Source organism: Lampetra planeri, chromosome 55, assembly GCF_965212315.1.
Source record: "Lampetra planeri chromosome 55, kcLamPlan1.2.h2, whole genome shotgun sequence".
Taxonomy (NCBI): domain Eukaryota; kingdom Metazoa; phylum Chordata; class Hyperoartia; order Petromyzontiformes; family Petromyzontidae; genus Lampetra; species Lampetra planeri.
Window position 1 is genome coordinate 3,415,188 of NC_136161.1, and position 20,285 is coordinate 3,435,472.

General features: G+C 53.1%; 1 protein-coding gene and 1 long non-coding RNA gene across 2 annotated transcripts; both read left to right on the top strand.

Moving 5' to 3' along the window:
• Positions 1-225: 225 nt before the first annotated feature.
• Positions 226-7,309, top strand: LOC144735438 (uncharacterized). The gene is made up of 3 exons (XR_013588611.1): positions 226-685; positions 2,337-2,468; positions 7,239-7,309. It is a non-coding gene; the product is annotated as an uncharacterized LOC144735438 (long non-coding RNA).
• A 3,184-nt stretch (positions 7,310-10,493) lies between these two features.
• LOC144735461 (uncharacterized) lies at positions 10,494-18,161 on the top strand. The gene is given in 4 exon segments (XM_078617863.1): positions 10,494-10,526; positions 10,565-10,781; positions 16,851-17,044; positions 17,046-18,161. Coding segments are annotated over 4 exon segments (1,560 nt in total).
• The last annotated feature ends 2,124 nt before the right edge of the window (positions 18,162-20,285 follow it).

The following is a 20,285-nucleotide window of genomic DNA, read 5'->3' on the forward strand; positions in this document are numbered from 1 at the left end:
CCCTCCCCTCGGTAGCCACGTTCCGGGGCCCCACCCTCGCCTGGGTAGCCACGTTCCGGGGCCCCACCCCTCCCCTCGGTAGCCACGTTCCGGGGCCCCACCCATCGGGGTTTTTGGAGACCCCCCCCACCCCGCCGCCCCCCCCAACCGCCCCCCCCAACCGCCCCTCCAACCGCCCCTCCAACCGCCCCCCCACCCAGCCCCCCCCAACCGCCCCCGCCCCGCCCCGCCCCTCCAACTGCCCCAGACACAAAAAAAACATTTTTGCTCCAAATCGTTTGCCGCCCGTTGGGCGCGGGTTGTTGTTGTTGTCGTCCCATTTAGCAGCCGATCGGCCGCCTTCCCACGGATGCAAATCGTCAGCGAGCGCCTCGGTCGCCTTCCGCGCGGGAAGACCGCGACGACTTCAAGATCCGCCGGTGGATTCGTTCGCTATTCGCCGCGAACGAATCGGTGCGCGGCGCGACAGGACGGGAGGAGGAGGCCCTCCCCTCATCCCACCCCCACTCCTGCTGCTGCTGGCTCGGGCTCACTGCTCGGTGGTTTCGTGTCCGCTGTCGCGGGCTGCCGGGCTGGGTTTGGGCTGTCGGCTGGGGGCCCTCTGACCTGGCGGAAGGAGAGGCAGTACAGAAAGGTGGTTGTTGGGGGCGGGCGGCGGGGGGCGCTGTTCGCCAACGTGGATTTGGTGAGAATGATTTTTTAAATCTTCTTGGTTCTTTCGGTAAAGTCGTCACGTAGAATGGAAATAAGAAAATAATAAAAATTAAACACAATAAAATACAATTCTCACGACGTTTCGGCCACAACGCAAGCAGCCGTCCTCAGGTGGAGAACAGGTCTGTCGAGAAGACAGCGTCTGAATGTGAGAATTATTTTATTATGTTTTATTATTTTATTATTTCCATTCTACGTGATGACTTTACCGAAAGAACCAAGAAGATGAATCCCTGCAGTCACGAAAGCTTTAATCGAGATTTTATTTTAGTCGATGAGAAAACGGGAAAAACTCCCTCCCTCTACCCCCCTCTACCCCCTCCCCTCCGTCCTGCCTCCTCAAGAATCACCCCTCTGGGTTGGAATTCCTGCCATACGAAGCGGCCACATTTCTAGCGTTTTAAGCCCCCACGGCGTTTTTGTCTTGTAGTGTAGCAGCAGCAGCGAGCAGCAATCAGCCTGCCGAGAGAGAGCGGGGCCTGAGTGAGTGGGATTCAGCCAGCTCTCGTTATCAAGTGTCTCGCAGTGAAAGGCTGGCGTGTGTGGTGGGTTTTTTTTTAAACTCGCCACGTTTGCAGGGGAGCTGTGTGTGTGTGGCGGTGGTTGTGGTTGTTGTAAAGGAATCTGAATGTCTTCGCAGTGGCGAGAGCAAAACCAACTGTGCAGCCTTTTTAAAAGCAGTGCCAGCCAATTCAATGCAAAGAGAGGCGCGTGTGTGTGTGTTGGCGTTCAGTGGTGGTGATGATGGTGATGATAATTACAATAATTAGTGGGGGAGCGGGGCCGCTGTTTGACCCCCGTAGCGGTCGACTTGCAGCAGCTGCCGCTCAAGGCTTGAGCTAGGTCCCCTCCACGAGACCCGTTCTGGTGGACACGGCAACACGCACAAAGATGCCCCCCCCCCGTCGAGTCGGGACAGACTGGGTGCTGGAAGTGCTGTTGGCGAGCACCTAGAAAGGCCGGCACGGCACACGCGTGGCCAGCACCACGCCCGGCCGCCTTTGTCTCCCCAGTGGCGATGTTTACTACACACCACGCCGGGTACTCATTTCAGGCTGAGTCGACCTAGGGGAGGCCCATGACCGGTTAAGATAATCGTCACTGGTGTTGGCCACACACACACACGGAGAATTTGCATTTTAATCCACAGTTTAGCTAGGGTTATATAGCAATGTCTTATAATTACGATTGAAAATTAACAATTCAAGGATTAATTATTGCAATCATAACATTCCCATAGACGGAGACTGGGTCTGTCTGTCATTGTCTAGATACCCCCATCAGAGACCACTCTGTCTGTCTGTCACTGTGTAGAGACCCCCATCAGAGACCACTCAGTCTGTGTGTCACTGTGTAGAGACTCCATCTGTCACTGTGTAGAGACTCCATCAGAGACCACTCAGTCTGCCTGTCACTGTGTAGAGACTCTATCAGAGACAACTCTGTCTATCATTGTGTAGAGACTCCATGAGAGACAACTCTGTCTATCATTGTGTAGAGATCCCCTGTCATTATATAAAGACTCCATCAGAGACAACTCTGTCAGTCTGTCACTGTCTACAAACGCCCCACCACGTAGAGACACTGAACAATGACCCCTGACCCCCCCCCCCGCCACGTAGAGATGGAGGCCGCAGGGTCGCAGGCGGTCTCTGGAGGGCCCCCGTCTCTCTCCCCGCGGGCCACGCTGCTCAAGCGGGAGGCCTCCGAGCGGCCCTGGCCGGGCGTCATCGTGAAACGCGAGGTGGTGGACGGTGAGCGATGAGCCCCTCACCCCCCCCCCCAGATGTCGTCTCCCTCGCCCGGTGTGCAGGAGGTCGTGGGTTTTCGATCCAGACCCTGCCGGTGTATACGGAGTTTGCACTTTAGACTGCAGTAGGACTCTACATTATCGTGGGACTCTACATTATCGTGGGACTCTACATTATCGAGGGACTCTACATTATCGTAGGACTCTACATTATCGTAAGACTCTACATTATCGTGGGACTCTACATTATCGTAGGACTCTACATTATCGTGGGACTCTACATTATCGTAGGACTCTACATTATCGTGGGACTCTACATTATCGTAGGACTCTACATTATCGTAGGACTCTACATTATCGTGGGACTCTACATTATCGTAAGACTCTACATTATCGTGGGACTCTACATTATCGTAAGACTCTACATTATCGAGGGACTCTACATTATCGTAGAACTCTACATTATCGTGGGACTCTACATTATCGTATGACTCTACATTATCGTGGGACTCTACATTATCGTAAGACTCTACATTATCGTAAGACTCTACATTATCGAGGGACTCTACATTATCGTAGAACTCTACATTATCGTGGGACTCTACATTATCGTAAGACTCTACATTATCGTAAGACTCTACATTATCGTGGGACTCTACATTATCGTGGGACTCTACATTATCGTAGGACTCTACATTATCGTAAGACTCTACATTATCGTGGGACTCTACATTATCGTAGGACTCTACATTATCGTAAGACTCTACATTATCGTAAGACTCTACATTATAGTGGGACTCTACATTATCGTGGGACTCTACATTATCGTAGGACTCTACATTATCGTAGGACTCTACATTATCGTGGGACTCTACATTATCGTAGGACTCTACATTATCGTGGGACTCTACATTATCGTAGGACTCTACATTATCGAGGGACTCTACATTATCGTGGGACTCTACATTATCGTAGGACTCTACATTATCGTGGGACTCTACATTATCGTGGGACTCTACATTATCGTGGGATTCTACATTATCGTGGGACTCTACATTATCGTGGGACTCTACATTATCGAGGGACTCTACATTATCGTGGGACTCTACATTATCGAGGGACTCTACATTATCGAGGGACTCTACATTATCGTGGGACTCTACATTATCGAGGGACTCTACATTATCGTGGGACTCTACATTATCGAGGGACTCTACATTATCGTGGGACTCTACATTATCGTGGGATTCTACATTATCGTGGGACTCTACATTATCGAGGGACTCTACATTATCGAGGGACTCTACATTATCGTGGGATTCTACATTATCGTGGGACTCTACATTATCGTAGGACTCTACATTATCGTAAGACTCTACATTATCGTGGGACTCTACATTATCGTGGGACTCTACATTATCATAAGACTCTACATTATCGTGGGACTCTACATTATCGTGGGACTCTACATTATCGTGGGACTCTACATTATCGAGGGACTCTACATTATCGTGGGACTCTACATTATCGAGGGACTCTACATTATCGAGGGACTCTACATTATCGAGGGACTCTACATTATCGTGGGACTCTACATTATCGTGGGATTCTACATTATCGTGGGACTCTACATTATCGAGGGACTCTACATTATCGAGGGACTCTACATTATCGTGGGATTCTACATTATCGTGGGACTCTACATTATCGTAGGACTCTACATTATCGTAAGACTCTACATTATCGTGGGACTCTACATTATCGTGGGACTCTACATTATCATAAGACTCTACATTATCGTGGGACTCTACATTATCGAGGGACTCTACATTATCGTGGGACTCTACATTATCGTGGGACTCTACATTATCGTGGGACTCTACATTATCGAGGGACTCTACATTATCGAGGGACTCTACATTATCGTGGGACTCTACATTATCGTGGGATTCTACATTATCGTAGGACTCTACATTATCGTGGGACTCTACATTATCGTGGGACTCTACATTATCGTGGGACTCTACATTATCGTAGGACTCTACATCATCGAGGGATTCTACATTATCTAGTAGTCTACATTATCGTGGGACTCTACATTATCGTAGGACTCTACATTATCGTAGAACTCTACATTATCGTGGGACTCTACATTATCGTAAGACTCTACATTATCGTAAGACTCTACATTATCGTGGGACTCTACATTATCGTGGGACTCTACATTATCGTAAGACTCTACATTATCGTGGGACTCTACATTATCGTAGGACTCTACATTATCGTAAGACTCTACATTATCGTAAGACTCTACATTATCGTGGGACTCTACATTATCGTGGGACTCTACATTATCGTAGGACTCTACATTATCGTAGGACTCTACATTATCGTGGGACTCTACATTATCGTAGGACTCTACATTATCGTGGGACTCTACATTATCGTAGGACTCTACATTATCGAGGGACTCTACATTATCGTGGGACTCTACATTATCGTAGGACTCTACATTATCGTGGGACTCTACATTATCGTGGGACTCTACATTATCGTGGGATTCTACATTATCGTGGGACTCTACATTATCGTGGGACTCTACATTATCGAGGGACTCTACATTATCGTGGGACTCTACATTATCGAGGGACTCTACATTATCGAGGGACTCTACATTATCGTGGGACTCTACATTATCGAGGGACTCTACATTATCGTGGGACTCTACATTATCGAGGGACTCTACATTATCGTGGGATTCTACATTATCGTGGGACTCTACATTATCGAGGGACTCTACATTATCGAGGGACTCTACATTATCGTGGGATTCTACATTATCGTGGGACTCTACATTATCGTAGGACTCTACATTATCGTAAGACTCTACATTATCGTGGGACTCTACATTATCGTGGGACTCTACATTATCATAAGACTCTACATTATCGTGGGACTCTACATTATCGTGGGACTCTACATTATCGTGGGACTCTACATTATCGAGGGACTCTACATTATCGTGGGACTCTACATTATCGAGGGACTCTACATTATCGAGGGACTCTACATTATCGAGGGACTCTACATTATCGTGGGACTCTACATTATTGTGGGATTCTACATTATCGTGGGACTCTACATTATCGAGGGACTCTACATTATCGAGGGACTCTACATTATCGTGGGATTCTACATTATCGTGGGACTCTACATTATCGTAGGACTCTACATTATCGTAAGACTCTACATTATCGTGGGACTCTACATTATCGTGGGACTCTACATTATCATAAGACTCTACATTATCGTGGGACTCTACATTATCGAGGGACTCTACATTATCGTGGGACTCTACATTATCGTGGGACTCTACATTATCGTGGGACTCTACATTATCGAGGGACTCTACATTATCGAGGGACTCTACATTATCGTGGGACTCTACATTATCGTGGGATTCTACATTATCGTAGGACTCTACATTGTCGTGGGACTCTACATTATCGTGGGACTCTACATTATCGTGGGACTCTACATTATCGTAGGACTCTACATCATCGAGGGATTCTACATTATCTAGTAGTCTACATTATCGTGGGACTCTACATTATCGTAGGACTCTACATTATCGTAGGACTCTACATTATCGTAGGACTCTACATTATCGTAGGACTCTACATTATCGGCGCCGATGACGGGGAGGACGTCCGTGGGTAATTCGAGATTGCGGGTCGCCCAAACACGTTTCCTTCGGAGTGGGCAGGTAGGAACTTGGTTGGACAGCGCATTCGTGCACGACAGACAAATAATCCCTGGTGGGCAGTGTGGAAGCTGTTGTTCCTACCTGTGTAGAAGATACCTTGACTGGAGGTAGCCAGGCAGCCAGCCAGGTAGCCAGCCCCCTTAACTATCGGCCCCTCCCCCTTGCTTAGGCCCCTCCCCTTACCCCCCCCTCCCTCAGGCCCCTCCCCTAACCCCCCCTTGCTTTGGCCCCTCCCCTTACCCCCCCCCTCCCTCAGGCCCCTCCCCTGACCCCCCCCTTGCTTAGGCCCCTCCCCTTACCCCCCCCCTCCCTCAGGCCCCTCCCCTAACCCCCCCCTTGCTTAGGCCCCTCCCCTTACCCCCCCCCTCCCTCAGGCCCCTCCCCTGACCCCCCCCTTCCTTAGGCCCCTCCCCTGACCCTCCTCAGGCACCTCCCCTCTCCGTACCCGGCAGTCGGTCTCCACCAATGAAAGAGCTGTTTATATTATATATTTATTTATGCACGACAGACAGACAAAAAATCCCTGGTGGACAGTGTGGAACATATTGTTCCTTCCTGTAAAATATCAACATTTTTCTACGGATCTCTCATTTGTGATAGCCGGCTCGCTTTTGATAAATAGCTACGTAGCAGCTTAGTGGGGGCTCACACCTGGTAACAATAACAAAATAGTTATTCTTGGTTCTTTCGGTAAAGTCACGTAGAAGGGAAATAATAAAAAATAAAAATATAAAACAATACAATTCTCACGACGTTTCGACTGCAACACAAGCAATCATCATCAGGTGTGAAATCCACGGCAAGAAAATGTACAATTTTCAAATTTTTCAAATTTAAAATTTTCTAATTATTATTTATTATGTTTTATTTTTATTATTTCCCTTGTACGTGACTTTACCGAAAGAACCAAGAATATGAATCCCTGCTGCAGTCACGAAAGCTTTACATCAAAATAACAAAATAGTTCATCGTGTTGGTTTACACCCTCGCACGTGTTCCCGTGAGCAGGCTTCAGGCCTGACGCGGTGGCACTGTCGCTGAAGCGTGAGCACGAGGAGGACGAGGGGGAGGGGGAGGAGGAGGGGGGGGGAGGAGGGGGAGGAGGGGGAGGAGGGGGGGGGAGGAGCCTGGCTGTGAGGCCTGGCCTCAGGTGAAGGTGAAGCAGGAAGACACCGCAAACGGTACAGCCTCGTGTCACCCACACACACATACACACACACACCCACACACACATACACTCACACACACACCCACACACACACACCTACACACACCCACACACACATACACACACACCCACACACACCCACACACACATACACACACACATACACCCACACACACACCCACACACACACACCTACACACACCCACACGGCCAAAACAACAACCGCCATTCGCCACCAAGTGGCGGTGACGTCACCACGACGCTTGTGCCAGGCCATGTGCACCTTGAGGCCACGTGAAGTGTCGAACGCCCGCTGGCAGGAGGTCACGGGACAGACCCAGCAGGTGCCACGGGTCGACTGACTGAGATGAGTGGCCGATGCACCACCTGTGCCCCCTACTGTGTCAACTCTCTGTGTTTTAGACACCCGGCGTTCCGCTCGTTGTTGTGAGCGTCGCTCCTCTGCCCCCCTTTGTTGCTGGAGGGCGACTGCCTCCAACTGCCCAGTAGCAGCAGTAGCAGCATCCTTCACGAGCCTCCTCCACAGAGGCCGATCTTGACACCGCTGGTACCAGTCATCGGCAAGTCCACTCAGCTCCACGTCCTCCTGTACCACATCGCTCCATCTCTTCTCTAGCCCGTGCCGCTCCCGTTTAGCCCCCTCTATCCGGCCGCACAAAAGCTGTTTAGGCATGCGGTGGCTGGGCATGCGGGCTACATGACCAGGCCACTTTAGGTTGGAATGGGGTGCTGGATGTACACCGACCACCGGAGTGGAAGAATGGCAGGCGCATCTTACAGATGACTAGTCGATGGTCAGAGGGCAGATCAGCTCCACGGTAGGTCCTGGTGTCAAGGGTGGTGGAGGGTTACGACACAACACTTATATTTCGATTTAAAGCTTTCGTGACTGCAGGGATTCATCTTGTTGGTTCTTTCGGTAAAGTCACGGAGAATGGAGATAATAAAATAATAAAAATAAAACATTATAAAATAATTCTCAAGACGTTTCGTCCACAACGCAAGCAGCCGTCCTCAGGTGGAGAGCAGGTCTGTCGAGTAGACAGAGTCTGAATTATTTTATTATGTTTTATTTTTATTATTTTATTCTTTCCATTCTACGTGACTTTACCGAAAGAACCAAGAAGACAACACTTACACTTACAGCGATCTAACCCAAAAGCCGTTGTTTTGAATAACATTGCTCGCGAAAGCCCGCTACGTGTAAAACTAAATCGAAGCTGCCGCCGCTGCCGCCACGTCTCGTTGTTGCGGTGGTGGCGACAGCGAGCCCGCGGAGCGAGCACCACGTGACGGGGGGTGCCTCGTCGTCGTCGCCGTCGTCGTCGTCTCCGGAGGGGGCGGCCGACGGGACGACTGCCGAGGTGGAGGTGGAGCTGAGCGACGAGGACGGCGGCGGAGAGACGGGAGGCGCTCACTCACGTGAGTGTCACCCCCCCCCCTCCCCCACCTCCTCGGTGGTTGTGGTGGTGGTGAATACTGGACAGTGACGTTGTCATGGCTGTGGTGGTGGTGGTGGTGGTGGTGGATACTGGACAGTGACGTTGTCATGGCTGTGGTGGTGGTGGTGGTGGATACTGGACAGTGACGTTGTCATGGCTGTGGTGGTGGTGGTGGTGGTGAATACTGGACAGTGACGTTGTCATGGCTGTGGTGGTGGTAGTGGTGGTGAATACTGGACAGTGACGTTGTCATGGCTGTGGTGGTGGTGGTGGTGGTGGTGGATACTGGACAGTGACGCTGTCATGGCTGTGGTGGTGGTGGTGGTGGATACTGGACAGTGACGTTGTCATGGCTGTGGTGGTGGTGGTGGTGGATACTGGACAGTGACGTTGTCATGGCTGTGGTGGTGGTGGTGGTGGTGGATACTGGACAGTGACGCTGTCATGGCTGTGGTGGTGGTGGTGGTGGTAGTTGCTAGAAGGTGAAGCTGTGGTGGCGTCTGTGATGTCTGCGGTGTTTTCCGGACGGTAACCTGCTGATTCCAGTCCGGTGACACCTCCGCTTTCGTTTAATTTCCCACTAAACCGCGTATTGAATATCTCGCTAAGCTTGTACCGGACAGGCATCCGTGACGTCTCCTGGCCAAACTCTGTTTGGTGGAGCCAGGACCCTGAACTCATGTCCTTGGCGTTCTTGTAGAAACTGCAAAATGATATTGAGAGTGGCCACTTGTGTAAAGTTCGAACGCTCACTGCGGAGGAGAGGCTGCCACCCATCTGTCGGGAGCTGGACCGGTACCGTCTGGATCTCTGTGGCATTCAGGAGGTCCTGTGGACCGGCTCTGGCTACAGTCACCATGAGGGGTGGACAGTCCTCGGTGCAGGAACAAAAGAATGAAGGGGGTGTGGGAGCGTAATGGTGAGGTGTGGAAAGCTGTAACCCCCAGGCTACTGTGGGCTCACCTTACCATCGACCGGAGGCGATGAGTGGTGGTGGTGGTTACTTATGCCCCCACCGAAGATGAACATCAGCGGAGGGATGCAGGCAAGGCCGATGAGTCAGATTCCTTCTGTGACCTCCTGTCACAAGTGCTAGCTAAAGTGACCCCTCGGGATAGAGTCATCCTGTTGGGTAAGATTAATGCCCGAGTGGATCATGATGCTGGTACCTGGGCTAAGGTGATTGGAAGGCATAAGCGGCTAAAACACAGCAAGTTGGCACAGTAAGGGGCACATTTGGTGCATCTGCCAGTCGTCTCGGTCAGTAAACCCATGGCACCAGCTCATGACAAGGAGTGTTCGATATTTCACACGGCACACACGTACACACACACACGTACACACACACACGTACACACACACACGTACACACACACACGTACACACACACACGTACACACACACACGTACACACACACACGTACACACACACGTACACACACACACGTACACACACACACGTACACACACACACGTACACACACACACGTACATACACACACGTACGTACACACACGTACACACGTAAACACATAAACACATGTAAACATACGTACATGCACGTACACACACACACGTAAACACACGTAAACACATGTACGTACGAAAACTCTACGACAGGAGGCGGCGGCGATGCCGACGCCGCTGCTGCCGCCGCCGCTGCCGGCGCCGAGCATCTGCTGCGGTGCCGTCACTGCGGCAAGGCGGTGCCGGACGCGGCGAGCCTGCGCCGGCACGAGCGCTCGCACACGGTGGAGCGGCCGCATGTGTGCGGCGAGTGCGGCCGCGGCTTCCCGAGCCGGCGCAACCTGCGGCGCCACCAGAGCACGCACGCGGGCCAGCGCTCGTTCCCCTGCGCCGACTGCGGACGCGTCTTCACGCAGCCCTCCAGCCTCAAGATGCACTCGCGCACGCACGCCGGTGAGTGGGCGGGCGGGCGGGCGGGTGGGAGGGGGCCGCCCTGGGCCACCCGCTTGGTCACCAACTAGCCGCCAACTAGCCACGCCGCTAGGCACGCCGCTAGCCACCTCGCGAGCCACCTCGCGAGCCGCCCACCAGCCACCAACTAGCCACCCCCTTCTTTCGTATGGATTAATGGCAGCAGATTCGTGATGCAAATTTAGGTTTTTTCGGTAAAGTCACGTAGGTAAAACATCAAAATTAATAAAAAATAAAATAAAAATCACGACGTTTCGGAGGCAACACAAGTCTCCGTCATCAGGTGGGACCGTCACAGCCGGATTAGCTGCATCAAGTGAGGCAACGATTCAAGATGTAATCCCTTAAAATGCAAGTTGAGGGGGGAGGAGAGGGGGGGCGGAGCTCATCAGAATGTGGTAGCCAATGAATGGAACGTATCGGGAGGGAGGGGGGCGGGGCTCAAAGACGGCACGGAGTGCCACGTACAACGCATCGGGAGGGGGAGGGGGGGCGGGGCCAAAAGCATGGACGACGGCTTGGACGCGGTTGCTGCTGCACACGCCAACACATTGGACAAAGAGGGGGAGGGGAGTCCTGATACACATGATAGAAAAGAACGAAAATGCCCATGTTTATACCAATGCTGGCTGAACAATGAAGAGAGTACTGTTAAACACTGGGGATGTTAACACTCGGTAAAGTAAAGTAAAATAGTGCCTGTCAGATAAGATGGTCCAAAAAAGTGTAATTAAGTCTTTTTTTTTTTGCGTCGTTGATAACATCTTTCCAATGTTTACTAAGTTTGTACCCATCATCACGTTTGAAATTATGTCTGTGTTTGTATATTTGTATGGCTTCGTGTACAAACCTTTGATGGTAGCCGGGAGGTTTGCAGAGAACCTTGGTCTCGGAAAAGACAATTTCATGAGAGCCCACCGAGTTGTAGCAATGATCGGCAACGGCCGAAGAATCAGTTCTGCCGTGTTTCAGATCTGACTTGTGTTCGCGGACACGATCAGAAACATGACGTTTCGTTTCTCCAATGTAGCAATCACCACAAATGCAACTCAATTTGTAGACTCCAGGATACTGTAAGTCAGGAACGACATCCTTCACATTTGGAATCAAATCACGGATTTTATGCACTGTACTGAATCGGACTTGGATCTTATGTTTGTTTAGAATTTTGGAGATCTTTTTGGTCACGCCTGCTATGTATGGTAACGTGATAGTTTTGGTCGGAGTTTCAAGTGGCTGTTTCTGTGTGGTGGGAGAGACAGCTTGGCGGATAGTACGGTCAGAGTATCCGTTCATCCTGAGGGCCCGATGTACATGTCTTAATTCACCGGTCAGGTGGTGTTGGTCAGAAATGCCATGGGCTCTGTGGTATAGCGTTTTGATGAGAGAATTCTTTTGAGATGGGTGGTGGTGGGAATCCGGTTTTTTTATTTTATTTTTTATTAATTTTGATGTTTTACCTACGTGACTTTACCGAAAAAACCTAAGAACATGAATCCTTGCAGTCACGAACGCTTCAAATCTAGAATAGAATGTGAATGTAGCTTTGTTATCCACTCAAGTGTCTGTTCAGAAGCGACGTTGGATCTCGTCCTTTCGAGGAGTGAAGGCTACGGCGGCGGCGGCGGCAGTGTTCACGATGGCGGTCGATGTTTTGGGATCCGTGGCCACACTCTCGCAGGACGCCGAATCTTTTACGGCGCCGTTTGTGCGTTCGGGAGGACGCATCGGCCGCATCGGCCACATCGGCCGCTTGGCCCCGGTTCGGGTTTGGTTGATGGTCGACCTTTGGCGGGCATTGGGAGGTTGAAACCGGGAGGTACGACGGTTCAGGGTCGCCGTACGAGATGTTGATCCTTGACGTCGGCCGCAGTCCTTGATCTCGCTTCCACCTCTCGCCTTCGTTTGCATTCGTGGCGTGGAGCGAGGCCGCTGCTGTCGTCCGGAAGAGGAGCGGCGCTGCGTTTATGTCCCGATGTATCGGAAGGTTTCCGGGTTGATGGGAATGTTTTGGTTCTCCCGGACGGCCGCCACTTTCACGACGGATTTGAGACCTCGGCGTACCTCAGACGGTCACGCGTCGCGATGTTTGGTTGCGTATCGGTAACTCGCGGCGTGCGAGCGCCGTGTCCCCACACGGGTGAGCGATACTCCCCCGTCGGACACACCAGGGGGGCGAACGTGGCGATCCGCTCACGCATCACAACCACCAGACTGGTTCCTGCCAGTTGGTGGATGATTTCCGCGCGTGTTTTTTATCCCGTTGCTCAACTGTTTCATTTGTTGCATTGAAGTGAGAATTCGATCGAGCACCACTCCAACGTATCTTGGGAGCGGGTCCGCGGGTGACGGTTTGACCACGAAACTCCGCGATCTTCGGCGTTTTTTTTGGCATGCAGAGGACGCTGCCTCGGTTTGGGTTTGGCGTAAATCGCCTGCGGTAGAAATAATCTTCCAATTCCTTTCGGGTCGGTGTTCGGGACGTCTTGAGCTGCGCCGAGTGTCGTCGACCTTGGCTGGCTCGGTGCTCGATCGTCGGCGTTAACGAACTTGCGGCTCAATGCGGCCGCAATGTCGCCGGTGCGTAGATCAGACGACCCCTGCGGGCGGCCATTTTGTCGAATTTCGCGTGGCGGCTGCGCTCGTTTCCGAGATGGACGCGAAATTGTCGGTCGCTGAGCGTGCCGACGGACGGGGCGAACCGTCTTTGTCGCACGCGACATGGTGTTGGTGAGTTTAAGGGAGGAGAGTCCTGTGAAAGCAGCCGCTGGTTTGTGTTTATGCTAAAAGGCGGCTTTGACATGCGACGTGGAGGTGCGGGGCGACCCGGTTTCACAACAGCTTCTTTGTGGCCGAAAAGCTGTCTGCTCAGGTGGGGGGGGTACGGTGGCTTTCAAGAGAGGGGAGAGTCGGGAGACTCGCTCCAGGAGCTTGTCGTAGGCTGTACAAAGAAGAGAGATTGGCCTGTGTGGGTCATCAACAGGATTTTCCTGGATTGAAGAGAGCAATGGCTTTTGCTTTTCTCCAAGGTCTTGGTCACCTGTTGGTGGCGATGATTTTGTATTTATTTATTTCCTTTTTATTTTTAAGTTTCCCCGGCCAGCTTTTTCCTTTGCTGCCCCAAGGTGTTTTAGGAATTCTGGGTAAATCCCATCTATCTCTGGGGCTTTACCTGCCGTTGTTACCGCCATCTATTCCTTCTGGATGTACAGCTGCAGACAGAGGAGAGAGGTTTTTGTTTTTGTGTCGCAGGCTGCGACTGCAATCTTTTTTTCTTTTACCGTGCGTTCTTGTTTTCGACTTCTGATTATTTTTGCATCTTCTTGGTTCTTTCGGTAAAGTCACGTAGAAGGGAAGTAATAAAATAATAATAATAAAACATAATAAAATTTCGATTTAAAGCTTTCGTGACTGCAGGGATTCATCTTCTTGGTTCTTTCGGTAAAGTCACGTAGAAGGGAAATAATAAAATAATAAAAATAAAACATAATAAAATTTCGATTTAAAGCTTCTTTCGTGACTGCAGCAAGGATTCATCTTCTTCGTTCTTTCGGTAAAGTCACGTAGAAGGGAGGCAATACAATAATAAAAATAAAACATAAAATATTCTCACGACGCTGTCTCCCCGACAGACCTGGTCTTCACCTGAGACCAGGTCTGTCGGGGAGACAGCGTCGTGAGAATTATTTTATTATGTTTTATTTTTATTATTTTATTGCCTCCCTTCTACGTGACTTTACCGAAAGAACCAAGAAGATGAATCCCTGCAGTCACGAAAGAAGCTTTAAATCAAATTTTTTTGCATCGCCGAAAATCTGCGCCGCGATCCCGTTGGCAGTCGCCCCGGGTTGCCCGCTGTTCCGAGGGAGCCGCTCCACCCAACTTCCACAGTAACCCCCACCCCACGGTCTCCATGAAGCCAACAGACGCTGCCTCGTCTGGCAGAATCTAGCTACTACAGGAGGGCTATAATAGTAATAGGTTTTTACCCTTTCAACTGGTACAAAAACTGACACCTTTATACAAGGCATCATGTTTGCAATAACCACAACACAAGCAGTCAAAATGCAAACAAAAAGAAACAACTCTGATGATGATATGCACTGTCCTTGAAGTTGATTGGTCCACACCCGAGACAGCTTTTCTTAGAGCCTAGTCTCCATTGGTGTTGGACCAGATGACGCCAAAAGGCGCACGCCTCAAAAACAGCGCACTATCAGAGTATTGAGAGCTCGGGGTGAAGCATTTACCAGTTGAAAGGGTAAAAACCTACTATTATATTTTGCCACTTGTAAAGGAAAAGGGCTGTTGTGATCTCTGGGTCACCACCCCGTAGCCACCCCCTACCCACCCCCTACTCACCCCCTACTCACCCCCTACTCACCCTCTACCCACCCCCTACTCACCCCCTACTCACCCCCTACTCACCCCCTACCCACCCCCTACTCACCACCTACTCACCCCCTACCCACCCCCTACCCACCCCCTACTCACCCCCTACTCACCCCCTACTCACCCCCTACTCACCCCCTACTCACCCCCTACCCACCCCCTACCCACCCTCTACTCACCCCTTACTCACCCCCTACTCACCCCCTACTCACCCCCTACTCACCCCTTACTCACCCCCTACTCACCCCCTACTCACCCCCTACCCACCCCCTACCCACCCCCTACTCACCCCCTACTCACCCCCTACTCACCCGCTACTCACCCCCTACTCACCCCCTACTCACCCCCTACTCACCCCCTACCCACCCCCTACTCACCCGCTACTCACCCCCTACTCACCCCCTACTCACCCCGCTACTCACCCCCTACTCAACCCCTACTCACCCCCTACTCACCCCCTACTCACCCCCTACTCACCCCCTACTCAGCCTCTACTCAGCCTCTACTCACCCCCTACCCACCCCCTACTCACCCCCTACTCACCCCCTACTCACCCCCTACTCACCCCCCTACCCACCCCCTACCCACCCCCTACTCACCCCCTACTCACCCGCTACTCACCCCCTACTCACCCCCTACCCACCCCCTACTCACCCCCTACTCACCCCCTACCCACCCCCTACCCACCCCCTACTCACCCCCTACTCACCCCCTACTCACCCGCTACTCACCCCCTACCCACCCCCTACTCACCCCCTACTCACCCCCTACTCACCCCCTACTCACCCCCTACTCACCCCCTACTCACCCCCTACCCACCCCCTACCCACCCCCTACTCACCCCCTACCCACCCCCTACTCACCCTCTACTCACCCCCTACTCACCCCCTACCCACCCCCTACCCACCCCCTACCCACCCCCTACTCACCCCCTACCCACCCCCTACTCACCCTCTACTCACCCCCTACTCACCCCCTACCCACCCCCTACCCACCCCCTACCCACCCCCTACCCACCCCCTACTCACCCCCTACTCACCCCCCTACTCACCCCCTACCCACCCCCCTACCCACCCCCTACTCAGCCTCTACTCACCCCCTACCCACCCCCTACTCACCCCCTACTCACCCCCTACTCACCCCCTACCCACCCCCCTACCCACCCCCTACTCACCCCCTACTCACCCGCTACTCACCCCCTACTCACCCCCTACCCACCCCCTACTCACCCCCTACTCACCCCCTACTCACCCCCTACCCACCCCCTACTCACCCCCTACTCACCCCCTACTCACCCGCTACTCACCCCCTACTCACCTCCTACCCACCCCCTACCCACCCCCTACTCACCCCCTACTCACCCCCTACTCACCCGCTACTCACCCCCTACCCACCCCCTACTCACCCCCTACTCACCCCCTACTCACCCCCCTACTCACCCCCTACCCACCCCCTACCCACCCCTTACCCACCCCCTACCCACCCCCTACTCACCCCCTACCCACCCCTTACCCACCCTCTACCCACCCCCCTCGCACTCACTCACACCCCCGCGGAACTGGCGAGGAAGACTCACTCGCAGCCCCCTGCCGCCACCCACGCTCTGAGCACCTCTCCCTCCCTCTCCCCCTCCCCCCACGTGGCCCCCGCCCCCCTCAGCGGGCGGCAGCGCCGGGCGCTCGGGCGTCCACGAGTGCCCCGAGTGCGGCAAGCGTCTGTCGGACGCGCGCAGCCTCAAGCGTCACGCGCGCACACACACGGGGGAACGGCCGTACGTGTGCGCGGAATGCGGCAGCGACTTCCCGCACGCGTCCAGCCTCAAGGCGCACGCGCGCACGCACACGGGGGAGCGCCCCCCACTGCTGCCCGCTGTGCGGCAAGCGCTTCGCACACCTGCACAGCCTCAAGTCGCACGCGCGAGCCCACCTGGGGGAGCGTCCGCACGCCTGCAAGATCTGCCGCAAGGCCTTTCGCAACAAGTGGAACCTCAAGCGCCACCTGAGCACGCACTCGGGCGAGAAGCCGTACGCCTGCGCCGAGTGCGGCCGCGGCTTCCTGCAGTTCTCCAACCTGCGCACGCACGCGCGCACGCACTCGGGGGAGCGCCCGCACGCTTGCGAGCAGTGCGGCAAGGGCTTCGCGCAGCTCTCGGGCCTCAAGATCCACGCCAAGACGCACACGGGAGAGCGCCCGCACGCGTGCGAGCAGTGCGGCAAGGGCTTCCTGCACCGCTCCAGCCTCAAGGTGCACGAGCGCGTCCACTCGGGGGAGCGGCCGCACGCGTGCGCCGAGTGCGGCAAGGGCTTCTCGCAGCCGTCGAGCCTCAAGATCCACGCCAAGACGCACACGGGGGAGCGGCCGCACGTGTGCGAGCAGTGCGGACGCGGCTTCCCCAACGGGCGCAACCTCAAGCGCCACCTGGCCACGCACACGGGCGAGAAGCCGCACGCTTGCGCCGAGTGCGGCAAGGGCTTCCTGCACCTCTCCAACCTCAAGATCCACGGACGCGTGCACACGGGCGAGCGTCCGCACGCTTGCGACGAGTGCGGGCGCCGCTTCTCCAACCTGTCCGACGTCAAGAAGCACTACCGCACGCACACCGGGGAGCGTCCGCACGTCTGCGGCGAGTGCGGCCGCGGCTTCACCAGCGTGTGCAACCTGCGGCGCCACCACGTGCTTCACACGCGCGACCACCCGCACGAGTGCGCCGAGTGCGGCAAGCGCTTCTCGCTGCTCTCCACGCTCAAGAACCACCTGCGGCGACACCGCCAGAGGGGAACGCCGGGGCCTGGCCAGCCGGGCCCGGGACCGGAGCTGGGGGGGGCCGACGGCCGAGTGGCCGGAGCCCGCTGGGCTGGAGGAGGAGGGGGAGGGGGGGGAGGGTCCGCGCGGTGGAGAAGGCCGGCCCTGATTAGGGCTGCCGGAGCGAGCGCCCGGAACTGCTGCTTAACTCCTCGTAACTTTGGGTGAAACTTCAGTGTTCTAGTTTAGTTTCTGTTGTTGCTGACAGTGGTTCACTAAGGGATGGGCCGTGGTGGCTCAGAGGTTCCCCGGACACCGAACCTGCTGGGAATCGTGGGTTTGAATTCGGTGATTTGGCCGCCCAAGCGCGGAGATTAGACTGGTGGGCTGTTGCTTGCTGGTGGTCTCGTGCCCGATCACCAACGAGATCCGTAGACTCGCAGAGATCTATAGACTCACATAGAGACTCGTAGACTCACACGGAGACCTATAGACTCACACAGAGACCCGTAGACTCACACAGAGACTCATAAACTCGCACAGAGATTTATAGACTCACACAGAGACTCGTAGACTCACACGGAGACCTATAGACTCACACAGAGACTCGTAGACTCACACAGAGACTCGTAGACTCGCACAGAGACTCGTAGACTCGTATAGAGTTCCATAGACTCACAGAGATCTATAGACTCACATAGAGACTCGTAGACTCACACAGACTCGTAGACTCACAGAGATCTATAGACTCACACAGAGACCCGTAGACTCACACAGAGACTCGTAGACTCACACAGAGACCTATAGACTCACACAGAGACTCGTATACTCACACAGAGACCTATAGACTCACACAGAGACTCATAGACTCACAGAGATCTATAGACTCGCATAGAGACTCGTAGACTCACACGGAGACCTATAGACTCACACAGAGACTCGTAGACTCACACAGACCCGTAGACTCACACAGAGACTCGTAGACTCACACAGAGACTCGTAGACTCACACAGAGACCCGTAGACTCACACGGAGACCTATAGACTCACACAGAGACCCGTAAACTCACACGGAGACCCGTAGACTCACACAGAGACTCGTAGACTCACACAGAGACCTATAGACTCGCACAGAGACTCATAGACTCACAGAGATCTATAGACTCGCATAGAGACTCGTAGACTCACACAGACTCGTAGACTCACAGAGATCTATAGACTCACACAGAGACTCATAGACTCACACGGAGACTCGTAGACTCACATAGAGACTCGTAGACTCACACGGAGATCTGTAGACTCACACAGAGACCCGTAGACTCGCACAGAGACTCGTAGACTCACACAGAGACTCATAAACTCACACAGAGACCCGTAGACTCGCACAGAGATCTATAGACTCACACAGAGACTCGTAGACTCGCACAGAGACCCGTAAACTCACACGGAGACCCGTAGACTCGCACAGAGACTCGTAGACTCACACAGAGACTCATAGACTCACACAGAGACTCATAGACTCACACAGAGACCCGTAGACTCACACAGAGACCTATAGACTCACACAGAGACCTATAGACTCACACAGAGACTCGTAGACTCACACAGAGACCCGTAAACTCACACGGAGACCCGTAGACTCGCACAGAGACTCGTAGACTCACACAGAGACTCATAGACTCACACAGAGACTCATAGACTCACACAGAGACCCGTAGACTCACACAGAGACCTATAGACTCACACAGAGACTCGTAGACTCGCACAGAGACCCGTAAACTCACACGGAGACCCGTAGACTCGCACAGAGACTCGTAGACTCACACAGAGACTCGTAGACTCACACAGAGACCCGTAAACTCACACGGAGACCCGTAGACTCGCACAGAGATCTATAGACTCACACAGAGACCCGTAGACTCACACAGAGATCTATAGACTCACACAGAGACTCGTAGACTCGTATAGAGGTCCATAGACTCACATAGAGACACGCAAACCCGCATAGAGATCTGTAGACTTGCATAGATATCTATAGACTCGCAGAGGCTCGTAGACTCGCACAGATATCTGTAGACTCACATCGAGATCTATAGACTTGCATAGCGATCTCTAGATTTGCATAGAGATATATAAACTCATATCGAGATTTATAGAGACCCGTAGACTCGCATATAGAGCCGTAGACTCACGTAGACTGAGTTACGATGAACCCGGGTTCTCAAATGCGGTCTCATAAAAACCCCATAACCGTTTTTATGTTTTAACTTTCGTTAAATTCTGAACGAACTTTTCTAATTGCTGGTCCCCAGCGCCGCTCCGTTAGCGCGTGGGGACGTGTGGACACTCCGCT